The 27,774-nt window shown below is 39.9% G+C and overlaps 1 protein-coding gene across 5 annotated transcripts in view; it reads left to right on the forward strand.

Moving 5' to 3' along the window:
• The window catches only part of LOC124555769 (cAMP-regulated phosphoprotein 21), a 989,726-nt gene extending 970,174 nt beyond the window's left edge, over nt 1–19,552 (forward strand). For all 5 annotated transcript variants that reach the window (XM_047129817.1, XM_047129815.1, XM_047129818.1 and 2 more), the window contains one exon: nt 19,125–19,552. Coding sequence is in view for 4 of the 5 variants with exons in the window: in XM_047129815.1 (XP_046985771.1) it covers nt 19,125–19,128 (4 nt within the window). In the remaining variant the exon portion in view is untranslated. The remainder of the gene's footprint in view (nt 1–19,124) is intronic.
• The last annotated feature ends 8,222 nt before the right edge of the window (nt 19,553–27,774 follow it).

A 27,774-nucleotide genomic window follows, 5' to 3' on the forward strand; every position in this document is an offset into this window, starting at 1 on the left:
TATTTGCATCGTGTAAAGGAACATTATGTTTTAGGCATTCATTTACAGATTATCATTATTGCAATTATTTCTATCACAATAAGGAGTTTTGTATTATACATGAATGTGAATGGTAAACTAAAAAACAACAAAAAATAATGACTGTGAAATGTAAAATAACAATTTAAAACAAAATAAATATAAGTAAAATAAATATTTAAATTTTAATGAATGTTTAGATACTTTTAATTGGGTACGTTGGAAATACTCTGACAGCACACTGTGTACAGCTTGTTTTCCAAAAATGGTAGTTCAAAAACCAGTTTTGTAACACGAGGCTGTATGCTGCTTGAAAGCTTCTTTAATTTATGTTGTAATAAATTTTTTTATTTTTCAAAATGAATTATTGGTGGTGGGATAATTTGCAAAATTTCAGATTATTACAAAAGTTGACTATAAAGTTTTCAAGAACATTAATTACATGTCAAGTTTTATATTAAAACCATTTTTTATAGATTATCATTTTGAAGAAATTTCTTCTGAACCTAAAATGCTGTCTGCTTTAGGGGTATGTTTTACCCTTAAAAGTGAAACTGAGCACAAATAAACAAAAAAATATTCCACAATTTTGCTCCCTCTACACATTTATTGACATTTGGGAATGTTCCCTTTTAAGTGTGGGTGCAGCTGGTTGGTGTGTCATACCAGTGTGATACCATTGGGGACCAATGTGAACATTGTTGTGCTGGTGGTTAATAATGAATGGAATAATGGTAGTTGCTGAGGAAGATGGCCCAGTGATATAGGTGTTGTGCTCTCTCTCTTTAAGTTGGTTCTTAGAACTGACCAAGGAAATTAATGGTTTATGGTCATTATGAGGTAAAATTCTGTACTGTTTAGAAATGGAATTGTTTTTATACTAGCCAATACTCCTTATTTGTTTTGTGAGTAATTGATCTTGGCTGCAGTGAGCATTTTAGATGCATATGTGATGTGTTTCTCGAGCTCATCATCACTCTTGTGGGAAATAACTGCTTAAGTGGCCTGTTGAGATATGTCAGTGGCCAGGATAAAGCATTTTGATGGTTCATAGGTCACCAGACACGGAGAGGACTTCAGATAATGTTTTAACTTATGAAAAGCCTCCTGACACTGCTGTGAACATTCATATTTTCTATTGTTGTTGCATATATTATTAAGTAGTCTGGCAGTCTGGGCAGCATTTGATATAAGTTTTGTACAGTAATTCAATTTTCTGAGAAATGACAGAAAGTCTTGACACTTGGATTTTTCCTATGGCTTCCACCTGTTGCTGAGTTGGTTAAAGTCCTTTATGACTCAATATGTGGCCAAAGTGCCCCACTTGCTCTTGAAACAATTTACACTTTTGTAGGTTTCACTTTAGTCCATCTTGTTGCAGTGTTTGAAACAGCAGACATAAATTAGCAAGATGTTGGTTTCTTGTAGTGCCACTTACTAATATATTATGCAGATAACTGACTGGGTTTGACCTGTTTTGAATTAGTTGCATCAAACTACAACAGAAAATTGCTGGTGTGCTAACAATTTTGAAAGGCAACCTGTTGTATCCATACAACTAAAATGGAGTGTTGATGACCTTGACTTGGTCGGATTGTTCATCTACCAGTTATTGTAAATAAGCTTCAGGTATATTAATTTTAGAGAAGTACTGTCCATCTGATAGCCTTGGCATTAGCTCTTCTGGCCTTGGAATGAGATATGAGGTGTGTGAGAAAAGTAGTGAGACTGACTTATATCTAACAAAGTTTTAATTTTTTCTCAAACAGCAATATTGTCCCCTTGAAAGCACTTCCTTTCAGCAGCTATACACTGCCAAAGTTGTTGTTCTCTGTATTGGTAGGAGCTAGGAAAGGCTTCAATTAGTAGGGTCTTTAGTGTGTCAGTCACTTTATTTTGAATGTTCTACAGAGTCTCAAACTTACACCCTTTTAAGATACATTTTCCATTTTGGGAAAAGAAAAAAGTCACAAGGACTCAGATCAGGTGAAATAGGAAGGGGAAGGGGAGGGGGGGGGGAGGCTGTGGCACAACTGATAGAAGTAGCTGTTGGCATGTGGCATTGTATTGAAGCAGCATACTCTTGTCTGTGATGTCCAATCTCACTCAGTTCACCCTTTTCCTGAGCTTTTCAAGGACATCCTTGTAAAACATGTGGTTGAGAGTTTGTCCTGGAGGAACAAATTCTTTATGTATGATACCCTACAGTCAAAGAAAGCAAATCAGCATTATTTTGATCTTTGTTTTGCTCATTCGAGCTTTTTTCACTTGAGGAGATGTTTCAGTGTGCCACTCCTCACTTTGCTGCTTTGTGTCAGGATTGTACCTAAAAAATCCAGAATTCATTACTCATGATCACACAACTAAACCATTCATGGTCATTGGCAGTCCTCTCAAGAAGACCAAGAAACACATTTCTACAAGTGTCCCTTTGCTGAGTTGTCAGGTTTTTCAGCAACATTTTGGCTCCAACCTTTAGCATGCATAAATCTTCAATCAAAATTTGATGTATGGTGGAAATGTATAAGCTTAACAAGTCATCCACCATCCTTAGTAATAAACATTGAGCCAGCCGTGGTGGCCAAGTGGTTCTAGGCACTTCAGTCTGGAACCGCGCGACTGCTGTGGTCACAGGTTCGAATCCTGCCTCGGGCAAGGATGTGTGTGATGTCCTTAGGTTGTTGTTGTTTGTTGTTGTGGTCTTCAGTCCTGAGACTGGTTTGATGCAGCTCTCCATGCTACTCTATCCTGTGCAAGCTTCTTCATCTCCCAGTACTTATGCAACCTACATCCTTCTGAATCTGCATAGTGTATTCATCTCTTGGTCTCCCTCTATGATTTTTACCCTCCACGCTGCCCTCCAATGCTAAATTTGTGATCCCTTGATGCCTCAGAACATGTCCTACTAACCGGTCCCTTCTTTTTGTCAAGTTGTGCCACAAACTTCTCTTCTCCCCAATTCTATTCAATACTTCATCATTACTTATGTGATCTACCCATGTAATCTTCAGCATTCTTCTGTAGCACCACATTTCGAAAGCTTCTATTCTCTTCTTGTCCAAACTATTTATCATCCATGTTTCATTTCCATACATGGCTACACTCCATACAAATACTTTCAGAAACGACTTCCTGACACTTAAATCTATACTCGATGTTAACAAATTTCTCTTCTTCAGAAACGCTTTCCTTGCCATTGCCAGTCTACATTTTATATCTTCTCTACATCGACCATCATCAGTTATTTTGCTCCCCAAATAGCAAAACTCCTTTACTACTTTAAGTGTCTCATTTCCTAATCTAATTCCCTTAGCATCACCCGACTTAATTCGACTACATTCCATTAGCCTCGTTTTGATTTTGTTGACATTCATCTTATATCCTCCTTTCAAGACAATGTCCATTCTGTTCAGCTGCTTTTCCAAGTCCTTTGCTGTCTCTGATAGAATTACAAGGTCATCGGCGAACCTCGAAGTTTTTATTTCTTCTCCACGGATTTTAATACCTACTCCAAATTTTTCTTTTGTTTCCTTTACTGCTTGCTCAATATACAGATTGAATAACTTCGGGGAGAGGCTACAACCCTGTCTCACTCCCTTACCAACTACTGCTTCCTTTTCATGCCCCTCGACTCTTATAATTACCATCTGGTTTCTGTACAAATTGTAAATAGCCTTTCACTCCCTGTATTTTACCCCTGCCACCTTTAGAATTTGAAAGAGAGTATTCCAGTCAATATTGTCAAAAGCTTTCTCTAAGTCTACAAATGCTAGAAACGTAGGTTTGACTTTCCTTAATCTTTCTTCTAAGATAAGTTGTAAGGTCAGTATTGCCTCATGTGTTCCAATATTTCTACGGAATCCAAACTGATTTTCCCCGAGGTCAGCTTCTACCAGTTTTTCCAATCGTCTGTAAAGAATTCGTGTTAGTATTTTGCAGCTGTGACTTATTAAACTGATAGTTTGGTAATTTTCTCATCTGTCAACACCTGCTTTCTTTGGGATTGGAATTATTATATTCTTCTTGAAGTCTGAGGGTATTTCACCTGTCTCATACATCTTGCTCACCAGATGGTAGAGTTTTGTCAGGACTGGCTCTCCCAAGGCCGTCAGTAGTTCCAATGGAATGTTGTCAACTCCCGGGGCCTTGTTTCAACTCAGATCTTTCAGTGCTCTGTCAAACTCTTCACGCAGTATCGTATCTCCCATTTCATCTTCATCCTCTTCCATTTCCATAATACTATCCTCAAGTACATCGCCCTTGTATAGACCCTCTATATAATCCTTCCACCTTTCTGCTTTCCCATCTTTGCTTAGAACTGGGTTGCCATCTGAGCTCTTTATATTCATACAAGTGGTTCTCTTTTCTCAAAAGGTCTCTTTAATTTTCCTGTAAGCAGTATCTATCTTACCCCTAGTGAGATAAGTCTCTACATCCTTACATTTGTCCTCTAGCCATCCCTACTTAGCCATTTTACACTTCCTGTCAATCTCATTTTTGAGATGTTTGTATTCCTTTTTGCCTGCTTCATTTATTGCAAGGTTAGTTAGGTTTAAGTAGTTCTAAGTTCTAGGGGACTGATGACCTCAGATGTTATGTCCCATAGTGATCAGAGCCATTTTTGATAAACATTGATTTGATCTTACAACAGCACTCACATGTTCAACATTTTCATCAGTTTCTTTAAGTGGAAGGTCTCCCTGGATGAGGTACATCTTCAGTGTGTTCTCAGCCTTCCAAAAATGATTTGTGACAGCAAAAAACTTGTGCTCTTGATAAGGAATGTTGTCCATAGTCCTGTTTCAACTTTTCAGAGGTCAGACTCACACATTCACTAAGTTTAACACAAAATCTGATTACATATCATTGACCTAAATTCCACTGTTTCATTTTCGCAACACACAACAAAAACATGGCTTCAACGTTGGCGCTGTCAAAAACCATGTGATGGCTGTATGGAGCTGAAACTTGGACTGAGCATCTGAAAGAGATGAATACACTGGTCTATACAAGTAGAACACAGCATTGCCAGAGTGCTTGCAGTGTTGTCAGTCTCATTACTTTCCTTACACACCTTGCAAATGTCAATCTCCAGTTGTGCATTAAAAGTTGATTTAAAACCATTACAAATACACAAAGAGCCATTTGGTTTTCATAACACTACTAATGGGGTTTCCACTGACTGGATGCGACAGGTGCGAAGATATTTTGTTGCCCCAGGTAATCTACTTAGACATGAGGTCATCTTACAATGTTATTGGCATTTTTCTAGCTCTAAAATAGTTCAGTGCTGCAGATGACTTCAGCTGAGTGTGAGCTACATGATTATTTGCACCCCCTAAGCCTGATGAAAATAGGCCTGAAAATGCAGTGCATAATAAAACAACATCATCAAATGGCGTAACTGCTGATACAATGTTGATGTCATCTGCTATTTTACAACAAAGATCAGAAAAGCACCAATCTCAAAAATGTTTTCTGACTTGATGGTACAACTAAGAAATAATCAGACAGATTTTCTGTACAACACTGTTACTGTGCATTTACCACAGAAATATATGCGGTGCTTGCTGTGGGGTTGTAAACCTTATGATGTCAGTTGAAGAGACAGAGAACTAATTTGAACATAGGTTTTCTCATTCATAATAGAAACGTGAGCCAGCGTGAACAAGAAATGTTATTAATTGGTTCTAGATCATTAGTGGGAGAGAACACTTTTGTGGCTGCTCCATGAAAATGTTCAACTGTGGCTGTAACATGCTTATGCTGTTGCAGCAGTGTTGGTGTGTCACCATGCCAGCACATTTTTCTGTATGGGCACTGAGTGAACATATGTCTAGCAAAACATTCTGGATGCTGCATAGCGGTGTTGTTATAGCAAGGGTAGATGGCAGATGGACTATGTGAAGACTGAGTCAAACACATGCTGGTGCTTATTTGTTGTTTAGGCTTTGTCTGTAAATGGATATGAGAGTCAGATGACAAAGATGAACCTGATGAGTTCTTATCAGACTTACTGTGACATGAATGGGAATGCCATTGTATGGAATCTACCTCACTTTCAACAAAATTTTGCTGTGCTGTACTGGATATTTCAAGCACTTTTACAGAAAGTGTACTGTTTTCCTCAAAACAGCACTGTTCTGCATCTGATATTTCCATGTCTCTGAAAGTAGGAGTTATGAATTTCAGTGCCTGTGCACAAACTTCTTTATGTCTGCATAAGTAATTAATACATCACACACTAATGGTTCAATAAAGACTTGTTTACAATTTTGATTTTCACTCAAAAATTTGCACTAATGAGTCAGCCCTTTGAAATCAACTGCTCATGCTGCATATGACTGTTTTGACTTCTTGTAACAACAAAAAACTATGCTGCTAAAATGTGTTTGCTGCTCGTATTGCTTAGAGAACAAACTATTGGTTTTAGACAAATGTAAACACTTAGGTTCATCAAGAGGATGTAACTTGTGCAGAGGACACATTATTGGGGATTTAGTAGATAGCAGAAAAGCAATTTGTTTAGCAACATTGGCTACACTACTCCCCTGGACTGGGACTGCATACATCTATAGTATGAGTAGCAGTCTTTGTCTTTGGATGAAATGGTGTGAATGGATGTGATGAATTCATCTCTGGCTCGATGAGATGCTTTAGTGTAAGCAGTTGCTGCTGTTCTTGTCTATAATTTGCTTTTGTTGGTCATCTTTTCATGCCTGGTATTGAATTTGCAGTTGTAGCTGTTGCAGCCACAGTTTTCTGAATTACAGATCCATGTTCACTGAACTTGGTCTGTTCTCCTTACATGCAAACTAAGTTCGAGTTCTCATGGCCAATATTACACTTGCTGTGGTACAACACACTCTTTATTATGCAGCAAACATGGATACACTATAAACTCTTTGTAGCCTAGTTAACAGGTCAAGTCTGTGCCATGTCATCATAAATTATAGAACACTCCAAGAGCATAATCCAGATCATCCAGAGTCAAGTGAATCCATATAGCAACAGCAACCCAAAATATAGTCTAGTTGACTCCCAGTATGCAGCTAGGTCACAAAAGTATGATGTAAACAAGCTACAAATTTTAATACAGTGCAATTCAAAGAGTCTTGCTGCTGCCCAGTTTATGCCGTGCAATCTACAGAGCTGTATATATTAATTAGACCATTCATTCATACCTCATGTTCCTTAATCTCATCATGAAGGAGAGCTTTCAGACATGCGGAATGAGTAAAGATGTACACTGAACAGCCAAAGAAACTAGTACACCTGCCTAATATCATTTAGAGCCCCCACAAACATTCAGAAGTGCCGTATCACAACATGGCATGGACTTGACTAATGTGTAAAGTAGGGCTGGAGGGAATTGACACCATGAGTCCTGCAGGGCTCTTGATAAATCCTTAAGAGTATGAAGGGGTGGAGATCTCTTCTGAACAGCATGTTGCAAGGCATCCTAGATATGCTCAATAATGTTCATGTCTGGGGAGTTTGGTGGCCAGTGGAAGTGTTTAAACTTGTAAGAGTGTTCCTGGAGCCACTCTGTAGCAATTCTGGATGTGTGGGGTGTTGCATTGTCCTGCTGGAATTGCCCAAGTCCCTCAGAATGCTTAATGGATGTGAACGGATGCAGGTGATGAGAAAGGATGCTTACGTATGTGTCACCTGTTAGAATCATATCTATACATATCAGAAGTCGCATATCAGTCAAACTGCACACACCCCACACCATTACAGAGCCTCCACCAGCTTGAACAGTCGCCTGCTGATATACAGGGTCCATGAGGTTGTCTCCATATCAGTACACATGCATCCTCTTAATACAATTTGAAACATGTTTCCAGTCTTCAGCAGTCAAACATCAGACCTGACAGGCCCAAGTGAGACATAAAACTTTGTGTCATGCAATCATCAAGGGAACACAAGTGGGCCTTTGGCTCCGTAAGCCAATATCAGTTATGTTTCATTGAAGGGTTCATGTGCTGAACTTGCTGATGGCCCAGCACTGAAATCTGTAGCGATTCGTGGAGGGGTTGCACTTCTGTCATACTGAACAATTCTCTTCAGCCGTTGTTAGCCCTGTTCTTGCAGGATATTTTTCTGGTCACAGCCATGTTGGAGATTTGATGTTTTACTTGGTTCCTGATATTCATGGTACACTTGTAAAATGGTAATATGGAAAAATCCTCACTTCATCACTACCTCAGAGATGCTGGGTCCAGTTGCTTGCCACTGACTATAATTCCATGTTCAAACTCACTTAAATCTTGATAACCTGCCATTGTAGTAGCAGTAACCGATCTAACAACTGCACCAGACACTTGTCTTAGATAGGCATTGCTGACTACAGCACTGTATTCTGCATTTTTACATATCTCTGTATTTGAATAAGCATGCCTATACAAGTTTCTATGGCACTTCAGAGTATGTTCACAGGGGGAGGGGGATGGGGGCTGGTGCATAAAAAAAAAAAAGAAAAAAAAAAGAACATGCTGCTGGCTACTTCTGTAAAGCACACTGACCATGAATTGTCACTAGCCCTAATTTACTTACACTGATAATTATGGGAATTACTTTTAGGTTATTTATATATGAAGAACAGGCGAGAAAAATTACTTTGGTAAAAAATACTACAACTCTTCCTATACTACTCTACTACTCGTCTGCTGTTTTCATCTAACACTTCAAACAATGTATTTTTGTAACTTTATGCATAGCATCATCAGTTGTCTATAAACTAGCAATGATAAGATCTATCAAATACAAATATTAGAATTTTGCAGACTTAACACTTATAAATACAAATACTCGTATAATGATAAACTGTAGGAGTAGTGTCTCATAAGGTATTCTTTTGATTTGTTTTTAAATATTTAGGATTTTTTTATATCTTATCAGATGTCTACTGGCAACCTATTGTACACTTTTGCAGCAGAGCATAAAACCTTATTCCCAACTGTACAGAGGGGTGTATAGTCTAAATGAAAATTATTTTTAGTTCTGGTATTGTGGGTATAAATGCAGAGTTCATCCTAAATTCACCTTGTTATCAATGACAAATGCCATGGCGTGTGTGTGTGTGTGTGTGTGTGTGTGTGTGTGTGTGTGTGTGTGGTAATATTATTACTGCTTATTCTGTAGAATAAATATAAGGGGCCGTCAAACGAAAATGAGACATGCAATAGCAAGAATAAACACGATTTATGGAACATGGTACTTTCCAGAGCAACACATAAGATACAATGAAGTACAGGTTGTGCATAGCACAGAATATATTGACTGGATGACAGTAATACAGGTTACACAAAAGGCCAAGCACTCATCACTTAAATAATACATTGGTGACCCACCAGAGCATGCCAGGGAGCCGACCCAGGTGGCCTCTACAAGCAGGCATGTGAACTGTATGGGGGGGTGATCTCTGAAATCGTGTGGGACATGAGCGCGGGTACATCCCTTGTCCCTTCTAGGGGGTGGGAAAACCACATATAAACATAAAAATACTATGTGCAAAAAATACATGGTACAGAAAAAAGCACTGGTGCTATGAAATGAAAAAAAAGCACTGATCTCACAAGGCACTGAGATTACAATGCATGGAAAACACGAATGATGACACTGACGTCCATTTCATCACCCAGTGATGGCGGCTGCTGCATGTGGCAGGCAGTCACCAGTGGGTAGGGGCAGAAGTGACGAGGGATGGGTTGGAAAACTATCCCCCTTCTCATGAGAGGCCACACGGCAAGACCAGAGATGGCATCTTGATAGTGACATTCTTGTCCAAATCAGTGGTCAGCATTGGAGGCATCACCGGGATCATTGGAGATGACACCTTCAGAGGACCCAGCAACAGAGGTGGCAGCAGCTGTGGTATCAGGTGCAGTGGTGACTGCACCGATGTCAACAGTCAAGGTGAGGAGTCGGAGGCAGGAATCCCAGACAGTGATATGCCAGGCAGCAACCCATGCTGTGGTGCAAACTGGACCATCTTCGGCACGGAACAGGCATCGTTGGTGGTGGTGGGGGGGAGGCAGTGGCCCCTCCAGAGCAGACTCCACCGTGCGTGGCCACAGCTGGTTGAAGTGACAGGACATCCACCCATCAGGAGTGCAGATGATGCATAGGTGTCAGCCCCCAGTGATGCTTGATGGTGGCAGCAACCCAGTTCAGCCAGCAGCCAAAATCGTGAACCCAGACACGCAAATCCAGCTGGAACCATTGCAGAGCCAGCAAGGCGCGAGGTGCACCAGACGAAGAAGGATCCGTGGTTGGCATCCGTGGACCAGCTGCTCTGCTGGGCTCTAGTGCCCCACCAGAGTGAAATGGTACAAACTCAAAGAACAGTCTAAACCAGCTTCAGGAGACCTGCCGGATACGTACTTCCACATCTGAGTTTTAAACATGTGAACCGTGCATTTGGCCTCACCATTAGATTTAGGATGACACAAGAGAGCTGCGAGATGGTAATCACTGCTAGCCTGACAAAAAGATGCAAATTCTTGAGCAATGAACTGGGGGCCATTATCAGTAACCACGGTGTACAGCAGTCCCTCAATTGCAAAACTCTTAGACAGGGCAGAAATAGAGGCCACCATGGATGTGAACAGACAATGTGCCAAGTAGGGAAAATTGGAACAGGCATCCACTACAACGAGCCAATGATGATTTAGGAAAGGCCCAGCAAAATCGACATGTAGATGCTCCCACAGGGGCTGCGGCACCAGGCAGGGGGAAGAGATGCCCGCAGGGCTGCCTGTTGCTGAACACAATGAGTAAAAGTGGCAATAAGCCATGTAATGTCCTCATCTATGGCTGACCAATACACATGCCAACAGGCCAAAGCTTTTGTGCTACAGGTTCCCAATGGGTGGCGTGCAGAAGCCACAGTACATTATGGCATAAGGAAATGGGAATCACAGCCCGGGAAGCAGTGTCCTCGATAGCTAATGAGAGAACACCGTGAAACACAGAGAGGCAGTGCTGGAGGGAGAAGTAAGTATGCAAGGGATGTAGGCATGGCCTAGAGGCTTTTCTGGGCAACTGTGCTACACAAAAGAGAGGACCCAACTAAGTACAGGATCCACTGTGACAGCCGAAGCTGTCCTCGCACTAGTGATGGGAAAACCGTTGACTGCATTCTGATTTTCAGTTTCTAAATAGCAACAAAGCATCTTGTCCTTATAAATCACTGTGTCCAGCCCAGACAGAAGGTGAGATAAGGTAATGGCATTGGCGCATTGTGCTGTCAGCCGGAAATGGATCTGATAATGATAGTATGATAGTGGGAGACAAAGAGAGCCCACCGCTGCATATGATGCACTGCTTTGTCTGGTACAGAAGCCAAAGGGTTTGAAAGAGCAACTAACGGCTTGTGATCCGTGATTAAATGGAACTTAGAACCATGGAAGAAGATGAGAAATTTAATGAGGGTGAACACAATCACCAAAGCCTCCATTTCAATCTGAGTATACCGCTGCTGAGTCAGAGTTAAGGTCTTAGAATCATAAGCAGTGGGTCGTTCAGAGCCATCTGTATGTTTGTGTGCCAACACCATGCTGAGAGGCATCTGTACCCAGCACAAGATGCTGACCTGAGTGAAAAGTGGCCAGACATGGGGCAGATTGAAGCTCCAATTTAAGCAAAGTGAATGCTCCATCACCGTATAGGGCCCAGAGAAAAAGGCACATACGTCCAGTAAAAGCTAACTATAAATGTCTGCTACCTATAAATGTCTGCAGTTCCTTAACGGAGGTCCACTGCAGCAAAGCTGCAATTGCATCAACACGGTGACGAAAGGCTTGATCCCTGCATGAGAAACCTCAAAACCCAGTCACTCAATTTGTGGCTGAAAAAAATTGAGATTTGGCAAGAATGCACTTGAGACATGAAAACTGCTTTTACAGAAAACAATGACCACAGGTTATTTTACGATGGTCTTCAGTGGAAAAACCTAAAACGACGATATCGTTGAGGTAATTGATGCAGCTGGGCACAGAGGCTGTCAGGGGCTCTAAAACATACTGAAGAATTGCGGGCACACTAGCGACACCAAAAGGCAAGCATTGACATTGGTAAAGGCCGAAAAGTGTATTGACAATGAGAAGGCTCCTAGTGGCCTCATCCAAGGGGAGCTGGAGGTACATTTCTGACAAATCAATCTTGGAAAAGTAGTGGCCATCTGATAACTTCATGTGCAACTCATCAGGGTGGGTCAGAAGGTACGTATCTATTATGGACTGTGCATTAATCATGACACTGAAGTCACTGCTAAGGTGAAGCTTATGCTTCAGTTTCTTATTGATGGCCAGTGGTGTAGCCCATTCACTAGAAGAAATATGCCAAATGACATTGGGCAATGTCAAACTGTCTAATTCGGCACAACATGAGAGGCACGTGCTGCATCAAAAAAATTAAAAAAATTAAAAAAAAAATTTAAAAAAATAATAAAAAAGAAGAGGGCAGGCGGATTCTTGCATGGTAATGTGGGCCTGAAAACATACAGTACAACTGAGCCCAGGGGAAAACAGAGACAAAAACTCAGAGCAGTGAGACTCCAGTTGCTCAGTTGCTGATATGGAACTTGATCTGAAATTAAATTTACCTCGTCGACAATGGAAAAACTGAAAGCATTAAACACATCTCACCTGAACAGGTCTGTGGTATGGGAATGATCCACAACATGGAAGGTGAGAAGGCAACCAACAGATTTTTAAGAGACAGGAGTGAAATTCTGATGTAGGATGGGAATCTGCTGTTTACTGTAGCTAACCGACTCCCATGAGGGGAGGGGAACCAAGTCAATGTACATTTGTGCATTTACTAAAGTCACTGCAGCTCCTGTGTCCACTTGCATTTTTAGCAGCTTACTAAGGAGGGATGCAACAGAAAATGTACACATTTATTTAAAAAATCATTACAGCCATATTTATTAATATACAAATCTAAAATTTTTCATGTGTAAAGAAAAAGAGCTGTGTTTTAACGGAAAAAATATAATAAAATACACAGGATTAATATTTTGCCAGAAACTTGAATTTTTAAGTTTATAAGGCTATAAGACCACTGAACTGCAGTTAGTAATTTATGGTACAAATTGTGTTATTAACAGAGTTTTTAATTTTGCACATCCAAAATTAACTTATTTTCTACATACAATCACCTAAAAAGCAGAATGTAATTAAAGGATCTCATATTTTTAGTTACAGGGAGACAGCAATACGTTGTGAACAGATCCTGAAAATTTCATAGCATATACTTTTTACGAAAAGTCTTCTAATAACGTAAAAAATGTAAAACATAGAAAATGAGGTTCAAAGATTTTCTTCTCAAACTTCTACATGTAATAAACTTACATCAATTTTAAAATCCTCCATAATGATAGTATTGTATTGTATTGAACTGGGGACCTAGAAACGATGGAGAGGCTTCGTCCCTGTGATAGCCTACAGTGGTACACAACCCCACAACAAGCTACTGCAGTCCACTCACCTCATCACTGCCCCACACCAAACTCAGGGTTATCGTGCAGTTCAGCCCCCAGTGGATCCCCTCAGGAACGTCTCACACCAGACGGGTGTAACCCCAATGTTTGTGTGGTGGAGTAATTATGGTGTACTCGTACGTGGAGACAGTGTTTGTGCAGAAACCACTCACATAGTGTAACTGAGGTGGAATAAAGGGAACCAGGCGGCATTCTCTGAGGAAGATGGAAAACTACCTTAAAAACCACCCCCAGACTGACCGGCACTCTGGACCTCGACACTAATCCACCAGGTGAATTCGTGCCAGTGACTGGCACGCCTTCCCACCCAGAAAGCAGTGTGTTAGACCACACAGGTAACTGGACAGGCTCCATACTGATACTCCACATCCTCCAGGTTTCTCTTCTCTCCTCTTTGAACCTGCTTGGCCTGTATTTGCAGGTAAGGCACTGATTTGTTTGCTTTCTTGACCCTGCTCCTGTCGATAGTGTAAAATGATTTTGTTGTAAACACATCAAGATCTATACCAACTCTTTTCAGCACTTCAATTCTGCCATTATATCCGTTATTGTAACATAAAACTGCATCATAGGCACCTATTTGAGTACTTCAAGTCCACAGAATGTCCTTTTTGAGCAGCTAATCCAAATTAAATTCTTGAGGCTTTCATTTGCATTTTGTGTCTTTCCGTGGAGACACTTCCTCAATTAATCAGGGTTTGCAAGAAACCTGAATGTGGGCTTAATTGCATTCATAGCAGATTCTGGTTATGAGTGTTTATGTGAATACATCCATTTCTGTTGTTGAACTTACACCAATCGTCTTTCGGACACAGGATGTGCATTTGTGTTTGGTCAGTGGATAGTTTGTGGAAAATAATTGCCCACACAGCACACCTCATTGCCTCTAAATTAAGTGTGTTTTTCGTCATAGCTCTCCCATAAAATAACTGAAGAGAATCAATTTCTTTCAGAGTAAGCCTGCCTTTTCCTCCTAGTGGTTTCCCATTCTCAAGTACTCCACCTTTCTCCTCTTTCGAAGCCTACCACCAAGCCTCATTTGGATGTGCCCAACACATTCCAACTTTTCTGTTCTTGCAATGTACGGATTTTTATCTGTTACAGCTTTGAACAAAGATGAGTCCCCATCACCAAGGTATTTAGTGTTTCTAACACCATACTGGTCCTCAGAACTGGAGTACATTCTCACAACTGCAGCAGCCTCCATGCTCCCCCTTGAGCCACTATAATTTTTAGAGCATGTTACTGCTTGCTTTTCTTGCCACAGTTTCTCACATTTTCCATTTTGCACACTGGTGGCAGTATTTAGACATTAAGCAATAACAGATGCAACTCCATAGAGAGATGTGTGACCCCTTTTCATACAATGCAACCTATAGACACACACAGGCCAGTAACATTTATAGAAATTCACTGTCATAAATGTATACCCCAGGATCTATTTCTTTTTGGTTTATTTCCACCAATTCCTCCACTGCTTTCTTCATAGAAACTTTGCCAGTATTGCATACAGCATCAAACATTTCTTAACTTATTTTTCAAACCTTTCACATGGTGGAGGCATATTCAGAAAAACACACAATAAGATACCTCCTTCCATGCCCTGTCCACAGCATCTCAGGGCATATGCCCCTTTTCGTACAATGCCACCTATAGACACACACAGGTCAGTAACATTTATAGGAGATTCACTGTCATAAATGTGTACCCCAGGATCTATTTCTTTTTGGTTATTTCCACCAATTCCTCCACTGCTTTCTTCATAGAAACTTTGGAAGTATTGCATACAGCATCAAACATTTCTTTATTTATTTTTTCAAACTTTGCACATGGTGGAGGCAATTCTTCTGTCCCAAGTTTCGATGCTGAAGTTGAGAGTTTATGTTCTTCATTTCGAGCTGATTCCTCTTTTTTGTTGATAAACTGATCTCCATGAAACCTCCATTTTCTAAACACAATTTTTCCACCACCCATTATGCATAAATCTTGACTTCCACATTAATATTTGCGAATTCAACCTTCCACCTACTAATATGTGTTAGTATTGTCAAATGAAAATAAACCACAAGCAAGAAATTTTTCACGCGAAGATATAGATGTCAGCCAGAAATATAGACGACAGCCAAAGATATTGAAAGAAAATAGCCTTCACACTGACAAAAATTCCGCTGAAGCGAGCAGTTTCCCAAATGTTGCAAATGGTGGGAGTGGCCACCAGTGCAGAGTTAATCATTTTAACAATTTAAAGGCGTTTCTAAAGCTGCTATCACGATAAAATTCACACACAACATAGATTAAACTGTGTAGATCAAGGAAATAATATTTTTGAAACATCGATTTTTTGGACCAAACTCCATTACATCCGCCCTTAAACACACGCAAGTCAAGGAACAATTTGTTCAGGGATACAGCCATTGTAAAGGTACAGTTTATGTCCATCGGTGCTACTGTCATTTTTGTCACTTTTGACACTTGCTGCAAATAGCCCAACGCTTAGGGAACACAACATGCTCATGTTGGACAAAGCAATACAGGCAAGATGGACGTGGAACATACCACTGCTGTTGTGACACAGCCTGTTACTGCTGTGGTTGTAACCGATGCTGCCCCATGCAACTCTGAGTCGCTGCCCATGCAACACACTGAGTCAAAGGTTGTACTGATATAATGGCTTCCCCATCGTCCTGAACACTGGCAGTGTGTCTAACATGGACGGACTGAGCAATTTCCAATACCTTTCCCCCTGCAGCAATCTAATTGTCTATGACCCATGACACTTCAAAGAACTGTGCTATATTGAGCACATCCATAAGTGTCGGAGTCTCACATTGAAATGCTTTTCACAGACTGCCCTATCTGGGGCCAGATGGATAATAACATTATGCACCATGTGATCAGCATAAGATTTGTGATGGGTACTAGTGACAAATTTATTATGACGGCTCAACCCATGTCATTCTGCACCGCAGGCTTTGTAAAACTGGTTTGGGCATTTCTGACAATGGTAAAATTCTGCAAGTGTCACAATAACATGTGTTCTGTCACAGTAATAAGTTGGAGAAGCTTGCGCGTTTTGCCAAATGATTAGCTAGCCAGTTCTTGCAAAGGTGCAAGTTGGCACAACTGATAAATGCATGATGAAAGCCAGGAAAGAAAGAAAGACCTACACAGGTTTTCATGACCCATGTGAATACCCTGGAAATGTTGGTGTAACCATGTCTTGTAGGAGTCCCAATCTTCAGCCAATTCACCATATGCCAGAAAGGGTGAAGGTTGCACAGAATGGCAGAGCAACCTGCCTTGAATGTGCAAATGCCACTTGACTCACAGCTGTGGGGAGAACCTGCTGTTGTTCCACGAAAGCTTGTTGCTGGGCAATGGTAGATTGGAGTATCTCTTCCATTGAGATGTTTGTGACTTAGCACTGACATTAACATGCAGAGAAACTGTAGCGATCACTTGTCATAAAGTTTACTATAGCAAGAACTAACACAATTTATGGATCATAGTACTTCAAACAGTAACACATAGGATACAATGAAGTACAGGTTGTGCATAGCACTGAACACACTGACTGGACAACAATAATACAGGTTACAGAATAGGCGAGCACACGTTTGCAATCGCTTAAACAATACTGTTTCTTTGACGGCCCACAGAGTGCACCAGGGGGCTGACCCAGGTGGCCTCTATAAGTGAACCTGTGAACCGTATGGACACATGATCTCTGAAATCATGTGCATCATGAATGGAGGTACATGATGTCAGAAAGAAAAAAGTGATGCCCAGTGCCCTCATGGAAAAATGTTTGCAGTTACATACGGAACCATGATTGTACCAACGCATGCCCCTTTCATCTGAAGCAAATCAGTGGCCATGAATGTCTTTCTTCGGGGCTCCAAATATTTGAAAATCACACGAAGAGATATCAGGACTGTATGGAAGATGTGTAAGGGTTTCCCACCAAAACTTCTGCAATGTACTCAAAACAACCTTGACAACATGTGAAGTCCTGACACGTTCTCCATACAGTCCCAGTCTCTCCCCATACAATTTCTATAGTTATGGAGCACTGAACAAAGACATATGTGGCCATCAATTTGTTTCAGATGAAGAGGTGTGTGCCTGGATAGGCATGGTTCCATAGGCAATTGCAACCAGTATTTCCATGGAAGCATCAACCATTTTGTCTCAGAGTGAGATAAATGTATCGGCAGTTATGGATAAATATATTACCAGTTATGGTGATTACTTTTGAAAAAATAAACAGTTTACTTACTTTTTTCCATGTCTCTCATTTTCATTTGACTGTCATGTGTACTTTTATCACCTTCACTGAAGTCTTCTAGAAAATTTTGCCACAGGTTAGCTCCTGGTGACTACCACCTCAGTTTATTAGGGAAATGTCATACAAGGAGTCTACTCCAATGTATGCCTATTACTCTCTATTTCTGATTCCTGTCAGTCATTTTGATTCGCTTGGAATGTCATCATGAGTTCTTCTAAGATTAAGCGTGTTCCAGTAGTCTCCTGGCTGTGCCTTATATGCATATGTTTGGGCCCTTTACAAATGTAGTTGTGTCATCAGTGAACATTATAGTTTTTGAACAGTTCTCCAGTGTCCGTGGTTAATCATTTATGTGGACCATGAACAGTAGCAGGACAAACTTCAAAGCTTGTGGTGCACCATATTTAAAGTTTATCCACTCTGAATTTAATATAATTCAGTCACACTTTGTTTCATTTCTACTATCTTTTTAATCATTTTTTGAAAGCTTGCACTATACTTTTAGACTGATGATGATTAATGGACATGTAATATTTGAACAGTATGTGGATGGTCAGAAGTTTAAAGAAAATGTTGTTCCCAGTAAATTATTAATAATGAGCTCATATAACTCAGGGAGAAGTTGCTTTGGGTGTATCTTTCGATCACTTGAGAGGATTGACAGAGTTCAAAATACACACAAATATGTTTCTAGATAATGTTGGAAGATCTCAGAGGCAAATCAGAAATGATGTTTGAATCTTTTCTACCAACAGAAGGGCTCGTGATCTCCAGGGATGTAAACTAGTTTTCCAGCATTTGGGTTTTACCATGTGCCTCCTCTTAATTAATTGAATAATAATTTACTTCATAAGGTAACAGACACAGCATATACTTAAAAAGGTATATTATTGCCATTTGTAATCTGGAAGTATTAACTTTGTTGTTTTTATATATGACTGCAGCAGTGTCAAGAGTTCATTACCTTTTAAAAGTATATTCTTGTTCTGTACATGAATTAGTAATGCAAGTATTTTGATGCAACAAAATTAGAGAGAAATTAGTAATGTTAGAACAGTTTCCTTTGTGTGTTTATGGGATTTTGACTGTCAAAGAACGTTGACAACAAGTGTCTCACATAAGGTTTTCCTTCATTGACTTCTAAGAAGAAACTGAATTACAGTTCACATGTTTGAAAAATTAGCATACATCTGTAACAGTAAAACATATAAGAACTTGTAAACCAATTGTTTTTATGAGTGGTTAACTTTTTCCCAGATAAAAAATTTCACCAACATCTACTAACGCCACAACTTTTCTGTTTTTCAGATAGGGTCATTTATGTGGCCTACAGTACGAAGCTCACGTCCTGAAGAACTTTTTTTTGTGAAGAGTTCTGTCTTTTACGAATATGAGTTGTTACAAGAGAAGAAAGAACATAAAATTTTCTACTATAACACTAAAGCACAAACTATGTCTGTGGAATGCCATTGTAGATTCAGAGTCCAGGAAGACAGTAATGATTATGTGTGTGTATGTGTGTGTGTGTGTGTGTGTGTGTGTGTGTGTGTGTGTCTTTTGTAAGTGAGCATGAGCATTTGAGTGGAAGAAAAGAGAGAGAACTTCAATGTTCAGATCACAATTTAAAGAAAATATCATTTATTTATCCTGTTCTGTTACAAGTGTATTTGAATATGTACATCGTGAAGATTTTATTGTACATACATAGAAGTTAAATATAATTATTGTACTTTTTCTTTTTGTCTTTAATTTACTTACTACCCATATCTTCCTTAAAATGAAATTCTCATTGATATTGTAGTAAAATTTACTGTTGGTTATTAATTTTGTTTTCAAGCTGATTACACACAGAATATAGGGCCAGTTACATATGCAAATGAGCCTCCAGTGCCCAAAGCAGGACTAACAACTCATTTACTGAGAGAAATTGCTCTTTCGAAAGAAATATAGTATTAATGCAAAAGTTAGCAAGACTTAAACTTTGTCTGTACAGGTATTCCATCAAAATACAAAGGATGTGAAAAATAAAACTGGTAACCCATCCAAAAGATGTAGAAAAAGGGAGTCATCCTGATATACTATGTTCTTCTGGATATCAGATTACAAACAAAAGTCACATGTTACAGATTAAAAACTTTGTTACACTGCTCATTACTGTAGATCCAATATGGGAAAATGTGGAGTTGCAGTTTTTGTTATAAATAATGTAGTACTAAATAAACCTACTCTATTCAACAACATTTTCAGGTGCATGGCATTGAAATAACAACATATGGTACACAGTTATTGTGGTGTCAATTGACAAGTAAACTGCTGTAAATTTGCATGGTTTTCTGAGACATGTTAACTCACTCTTCTCACATCTGTCTAAAAAGACTAATTCATTTATTCTTTCTGTGACTTTAATGTGAACTTCTTAGCAGATAATATAAACAGAATTGACCTTGAACACCTGATGTGCCCTTAAAACTTAGTATCAACATTAAACACTCCAAGTAGCAGCTACTTATAGTACTTTGGTAGATAATGCAAAGATATTTATAAAAATTAAACTGTCAAAAATTTTATAAATGGCCTCCATGAACATGACTGACAGTTCCTGACCATAAACCAAGTAAATGTACAAAGAGAAGTAAATTTTATTTGGAAAAACTTCAGGATTATAGACACACAAATTATCAAAAACTTCAGTCATTAACTACAGTGTGGAGATTTATCTCATGTATATGATGCTGTTGACATTAACTCCAATGTAATATGTTTACTAATGTGGTTTTAAGTCTACTTGATATAATTTTTCTTTAGAATATGTCCAGCGAAAATCTCTATCAGGCTATAGACCTTAGATTACTACAAGCATCAATTTTTTCTGCAGAAAAAAATTGGGCACCTTATGCAGTAGCTAAGTGATAAGATGATCCACAATGAGATGAGCCATTAAAAAATGTACAGCACAGTTCCTAAAAAGACCATAGTTACAACCACTGAAGACCATATTCTTGAAGGCAGAAATTCATAACTCAAACAAGAAAGTAACAACTGTCTAGAATTTCTTAAAGAAGGAAACAGGAAAGTGTAGTTTTATGAGAAAATATTCAAATAAAAATTGAGGATCATCTTTTATTAATCCAAAAACAGATGATGTTAAATTCAACAAATATTTTTAACAGAGACAGAGCAAACAGGATCACAAGGACCCATAAAACGTGCCATGAATTTTCTACAAGCCGATATAGCTAATATAGTACAACATATCCAAGTAATAAGACACTGTACAGGAAAGTGAAAGAAGCATTAAGTCTCCAAAAAGTAAAATTTCTACTGCAGTTGACAACATACCTAGTAAGTTATTAAAATACTGCTGCTGCCTTGCGTTAAGGAAAATGCTTTGACAAATTTTTGATCCATCATTTAAACAAAGTTCCTGCAAGCCCTAAGTATGCAGTTCTGAACCACTGCATAAGAAAGTAGTTAAGGCAGCTATTGTTAACTATCACCCAATTTCACTACTGATGGGGTGATGCACAATAAGAGTAGCGTCATTCCGCTGTTTTGGTCTGTTTCACACACTGCTGAGTGTACTTTGATCACGTAGTGATGATTTCCTTGTTCTCTAGTGTACAGGCGTTGATGGTTATATTGTTTGTGTAGCGTCCATTATGGCTGACGGAACTGTAAGGCACCAAGTGTTACACAAGCAAACAAGAGCTATAGTCTTCCGAGCGTACAACGTCTTCAAAAGAGAGGCTGAAGTAGACGACTCGCCACCTCGTGAGAACAAACTTTTAGTGTAAATAGCCGAAGGTAAATAAAATCGTAACAGCTAAATTGGCCTACAAATATTCCTGAATAATAGGTTTATCACGGGTGTATTGCAATGTGCTATAGCTGTGTTTAAATTATTTTATAATGATGCTAGCAAAATAATTACATAGCATGCCCAGAAAACTGAGATAAGAAAATGAAAAAAAAAAAATCTACAACGTACGCAAGCTAGTAGGGACGCAACCAGCAATTTTTATCCTTTTTTAGTTCATCTCCAAATCACTAGAGGTGCTACTATCGGTCTGTGTTTCCCTCTTGTGACACAGGAGTTGCGCTTTTCTTTTCTTGTTGTTCTGTGGCTCACCCCAACGTTGCTAACAGCCAGACGGGAACGGCTGAGGCGTGTAGCGTGCCACTGAGAACTGTGCAGCGTATCCCAAGCGAAGTAAAGGCGTCAGTCAAAGCCAGAGTTACTGTAGTATTAAAAACTGTAGTATTAAATCGCCTGGGAAGCTTTGCAGTCATAAGAAGGAAGTAGGCGCTTTGGACGATTTTTTTAAAGAAGTTTTCACATCGAACAATATTTGACATGTATTCCAGAAGCGTATACCCAACTGCAGACAATTTAATTTCACGAATGAAAGAGAACTTGTATTTTAACGGCAGTGGTGGCTTTCGATATCACAAAATGAACGATGGCAGAAAATTCCTGCCAGAGATAAGTGATATTGTGGCTGCAGGGACTATATTTTAGTAAGAATGCTGGAGATTCGAGACAGTGGAACAGCTCGCATTCATTATATCGACGAAATGCACGTGAACCAGAACCACTGAAGGACAGTGTGCTGGAGGATGAGTGATGGGTTTGGTGGTCTTAAAGTTCCAAGTTACAGTAAATTCAGGGTCAGCAAACACAGAGTTTATTCCTAAGAGTAAACTAATGTTTAAGGCTTCAAAGTCGAAGATCTCTGAGGATTACCACAGTGAGGTAACGTACAGTGTGTTTAAACAATCGTTTGTCGTTTGTTGTTGTTGTGGTCTTCAGTCTTGAGACTGGTTTGATGCAGCTCTCCATGCTACTCTATCCTGTGCATGCTTCTTCATCTCCCAGTACCTACTGCAACCTACATCCTTCTGAATCTGCTTAGTGTATTCATCTCTTGGTGTCCCTCTACGATTTTACCCTCCACGCTGCCCTCCAATACTAAATTGGTGATCCCTTGATGCCTCAGAACATGTCCTACCAACCGATCCCTTCTTCTGGTCAAGTTGTGCCACAAACTTCTCTTCTCCCCAATCCCATTCCTCATTAGTTATGTGATCTACTCATCTAATCTTCAGCATTCTTCTGTAGCACCACATTTCGAAAGCTTCTATTCTCTTCTTGTCCAAACTATTTATCGTCCATGTTTCACTTCCATACATAGCTACACTCCATACAAATACTTTCAGAAGTGACTTCCTGACACTTAAATCTATACTCGATGTTAACAAATTTCTCTTCTTCAGAAACGCTTTCCTTGCCATTGCCAGTCTACATTTTATATCCTCCCTACTTCGACCATCATCAGTTATTTTGCTCCCCAAATAGCAAAACTCCTTTACTACTTTAAGTGTCTCATTTCCTAATCTAATTCCCTCAGCATCACCCGACTTAATTCGACTACATTCCATTATCCTAGTTTTTTTTTGTTGATATTCATTTTATATCCTCCTTTCAAGACACTGTCCTTCTATTCAACTGCTCTTCCAAGTCCTTTGTTGTCTCTAACATAATTACAATGTCATCCGCGAACCTCAAAGTTTTTATTTCTTCTCCACGGATTTTAATACCTACTCTGAAGTTTTCTTTTGTTTCTTTTACTGCTTGCTCAATATACAGATTGAATAACATCGGGGAGAGGCTACAACCCTGCCTCACTCCCTTCCCAACCACTGCTTCCCTTTCATGTCCCTCAACTCTTATAACTGCCATATGGTTTCTGTACAAATTGTAAATAGCCTTTCGCTCCCTGTATTTTACCCCTGCCACCTTTAGAATTTGAAAGAGAGTATTCCAGTCAACATTGTCAAAAGCTTTCTCTAAGTCTACAAATGCTAGAAACGTAGGTTTGCCTTTTCTTAACCTTTCTTCTAAGATAAGTCGTAAGGTCAGTATTGCCTCACGAGTTCCACTGTTTCTACGGAATCCAAACTGATCTTCCCCGAGGTCGGTTTCTACTAGTTTTTCCAATCGTCTCTAAAGAATTCGTGTTAGTATTTTGCAGCTGTGGCTTATTAAACTGATTGTTCGGTAATTTTCACATCTGTCAACTCCTGCTTTCTTTGGGATTGGAATTATTATATTCTTCTTGAAGTCTGAGGGTATTTCACCTGTTTCATACATCTTGCTCACCGGATGGTAGAGTTTTGTCAGGACTGGCTCTTCCAAGGCCGTCAGTAGTTCCAATGGAATGTTGTCTACTCTGGGGGCCTTGTTCCGACTCAGGTCTTTCAGTGCTCTGTCAAACTCATCACGCAGCATCATATCTCCCATTTCATCTTCATCTACATCCTCTTCCATTTCCATAATACTATCCTCACGTACATCGCCCTTGTATAGACCCTCTATATACTCCTTCCACCTTTCTGCTTTCCCATCTTTGCTTAGAACTGGGTTGCCATCTGAGCTCTTGATGTTCATACAAGTGTTCTCTTATCTCCAAAAGTCTCTTTAATTTTCCTGTAGGCAGTATCTATCTTACCCCTAGTGAGATAAACCTCTACATCCTTACATTTGTCCTCTAGCCATCTCTGCTTAGCCATTTTGCACTTCGTTTACAAACAATTATTGCCATCTCTCCGCCCAAATTCAGTTATTGTGACGAACAATGTCAGTGTCCACTCAGTGCAACACAGCGAAGTCCCTACTAGCCATATAAGAGATTGCCCAGAGATTGCTTGGATATTTAGTAATAACATCCCTTACAATCTTTCACGAGCCAGAGCGGAACTGATGCTGCTTGTCAACGCAGATAAGCCAGCATGCCAACGTATGAGATACACGAAATCGCTAAACAACATGATTAGATTGCCACTGTACCATTGTCATTACACTCCCATCAAGATGTTATGGGCACAGGTGAAAGCTTTCGTTGCAGAATAAAAAATAATTTTAAAACTACAGATGTTGAGTTTTATGAATGCAACGATGGAAAGATTAGGGTTTTGGCACGGGTGGACTGTGTTAGGCATACAAAAAGATTACGGGCTGAGGACTACAAACAAGAAATTATTAGGGAATGTCTTACGGAGCCTTTTGTAATAAACCCCCGTGCGTCAGATTCATCGCAGACAGACAGCGAAAATTTATTGGCTTCAACCTGGAAGTACTAAATTCATCATTGTGGTATTGTACGGAGATCATGTTGTCACACCAAAGTTGGAATCGAGAATCAATAGCACAGACATTAGCGAGGGCTTGCTGCAATCCATAACGACGTGTAGAAGGCACTCCTGAAGACCGCGCCTCGCCCCTGAGCATAGCAGCGCCTCCACGTTGATGTTAGTATAGTGTCGAGCTAGCAACATCTTTGCCCCAGTTAAGACCTCAGCTACACCAGTTAACATCATTGTCGGAAGACCAAAACGATAGTTAAAGTTTCTGATGGACCTGTTCATTTAAATTATGAACACTGAACCTCAAGAGAACAGTTTGTTAATTAGTGCGTCAAGTGATGCTTCGATAGTCCATGACAGTTGTAAATTATCCTGTCCTCCTGTGGCAAAAGGAGTGTGTCAAATTTAAGTAAATCTTTTTCTTTTCATTTACATAACAAAATGAACTAACTTTTAATGTGTTCTAGTTTGAAGAGCCTTCTCCCAGAGCAAACAAAGATCTTCTAGTTAGTTGAAAGTGCGCGTCTATTATATTTCAACATGTCCGCCTCGCTAGCTGAATGGTCAGCGCGGCCCAATGCTGTGCAAGGGGACCCGGGTTCGATTCCCAGCTGGGTCAGAGATTTTCTCCGTTCAGGGTCTGGGTGTATCATACCCCTCGGCACGCAAGTCGCCGAAGTAGGTAGCGTCTCAAGAATTGCCGCCACAGTAGCTCAGCGTGTTCGGTCAGGAGGGTTACGTACCCTCTGTAATAAAAAAAAAAAAATAAAAAAAAACTGAGTTCATTGATCATCAACGAACTTCATCGGATGTCTTACGACGTCCGCTCCGAGCAGATACAACGAACAAAAGCTAACAAAATGAGATTAAAAAAAAAAAAAGTGGCGCCAACTTAATAGGCTTGCACCAGGCGACCGATCTACCCGACGGGAGGCCCTAGGCACACGACATTTCATTTTTCATATTTCAACATGTATGATCCGCTGCAGGAAAAGGCACTAACCTAAACTACACACATTCAGGCAAAGCAGATACAACGCCTGCTGCTAATTGTTGGACAATTGACATCCTTACTCAACAAACAAGCAGCACTGTTGCTCCGAAATTTCATCCATACAACAGCCATGTCGCGAATGCTCACACTACAGAGCAAATTAGTGGCCCACTTTCTTGCCTGCAAAATAACATGTATGTAGTGCAATGCTTACTTTTTGTCCATCGTTGGTCCTGAAATTTATAGGGTCTGTGAGAAGTTATGTGCCAGAACTGTTCCTGAGAAAGTCACGTACGACTCCCTTGTGAAATTTCTAGATCAATATTTTGACAATCAAATCCATGCCTCTCAGTTTAAATTTTTTCGTCTGGAGCAGGAACCTGCTGAGGTAGTCAAACAGCGGATAGCAGAACTCAAGGTCTCACCAGACATTGCAAGTTTAAATGTGGAATTAACTGTAGTGACATAATGTTATGTGATGCCATAACTGAGACTGTACCTGACGCACGCAATTCTAAATCTGCCTGATCCTGATTTAAGAACAATTCTGTCTGTTGTGAAATTACAAGCCATTGTAGACTCAACACAGTTTGATTTTGAGGTTCCTTGTATTTCAGTTGTTCATAGTGCACCAGACACTCCGTCTTATGTACGGAATAGTGTTCAAGTATTTCAGACAAGAGCTCGTACAAACAGTACAAACAATAAGAACACTAAAAGTAAATATTTCAAATCTCATAGCACACGGCATTTGTTACAAAACTCTGGGAGAAAATTGTGTCCTCAGTGTTCTTCGAGGCTTGATTGGAAAGACTGTCCATGTCAGCTAGTTGCCTTCGGTGTGGACGTGAAAGTCAGATTCAAACTCTACGTTTACGTGGCAAGCAAGGCAAACGTGACAGCCGTCGTAGTGTTAGCACATGGCGACTACAGCAACGCTATCAAAAAATGTACAAAGTACAGGCTGGGCCACTCACTCTGCTGTGATCCAAACCAAGTTCTCCCGCATCATGAAGCTCTTCCGCTGCAATACCGAGGCATACAAACAAACTTTTTATTCGTCTTAAAGTAGAACATAAGACTAGTAAGTTGCAGTTGGACAATGGTGCTTCTGTTTCCCTGGTAAATAAAGACACTTGTGCCAGAAATAGTAGCCCACAGCTACTGCAGCCCACTTTGTATTATCCGCATACAGTGGACATACATTCCAGTCCTTGTCGTGTGTAGTTTGCCCATAACTATCCAGGGAGTGACAAAGTGTTTTTCTTTTCATGTACTCAATTCTCAAAACAGTGCAGACATATTTGGATTATTTAATTTATTCAGTTTTTGCATTCAGAACAATGTGTTACAAATCAGTACTTCTGTGGCTCACATTAACGTTTCTGACTTGTGTAGGAACTATTTACAATAGCAATAAGAAGGGTTAAAAACTTTGTATCGCACATGACTGTGAATGGCAATATACAGCCACGATTTTTCGTTACGAAGTATTCTCCTTGCATTACGTAAGCAAGTTGATCAAGAACTGCAAAGATGGCAAGATAATGGAGCTAGCCAAGCCATTTCTCCAAACGAGTGGACATCACCCTTGGTCGCTCTGAAGAAACCTTCATGTGGTTTACAATTGTGTGCTGACTTTAAGGCAAAAGTAAGCCCACAAACTGTAGTGGATTTTTTACTTCTCCGTGTCCAGAGGAATTGATGAACACACTGGAATAAGGCAGATACTTTTCAAAGGTAGTTTTGTGAGAGGCATATGTAAAAGGGGGGGGGGGGGTGGTTAGTGTTTAACGTCCCGTCGACAACGAGGTCATTAGA

The sequence above is a fragment of the Schistocerca americana genome, chromosome X (assembly GCF_021461395.2).
Source record: "Schistocerca americana isolate TAMUIC-IGC-003095 chromosome X, iqSchAmer2.1, whole genome shotgun sequence".
Classification (NCBI taxonomy): Eukaryota; Metazoa; Arthropoda; class Insecta; order Orthoptera; family Acrididae; genus Schistocerca; species Schistocerca americana.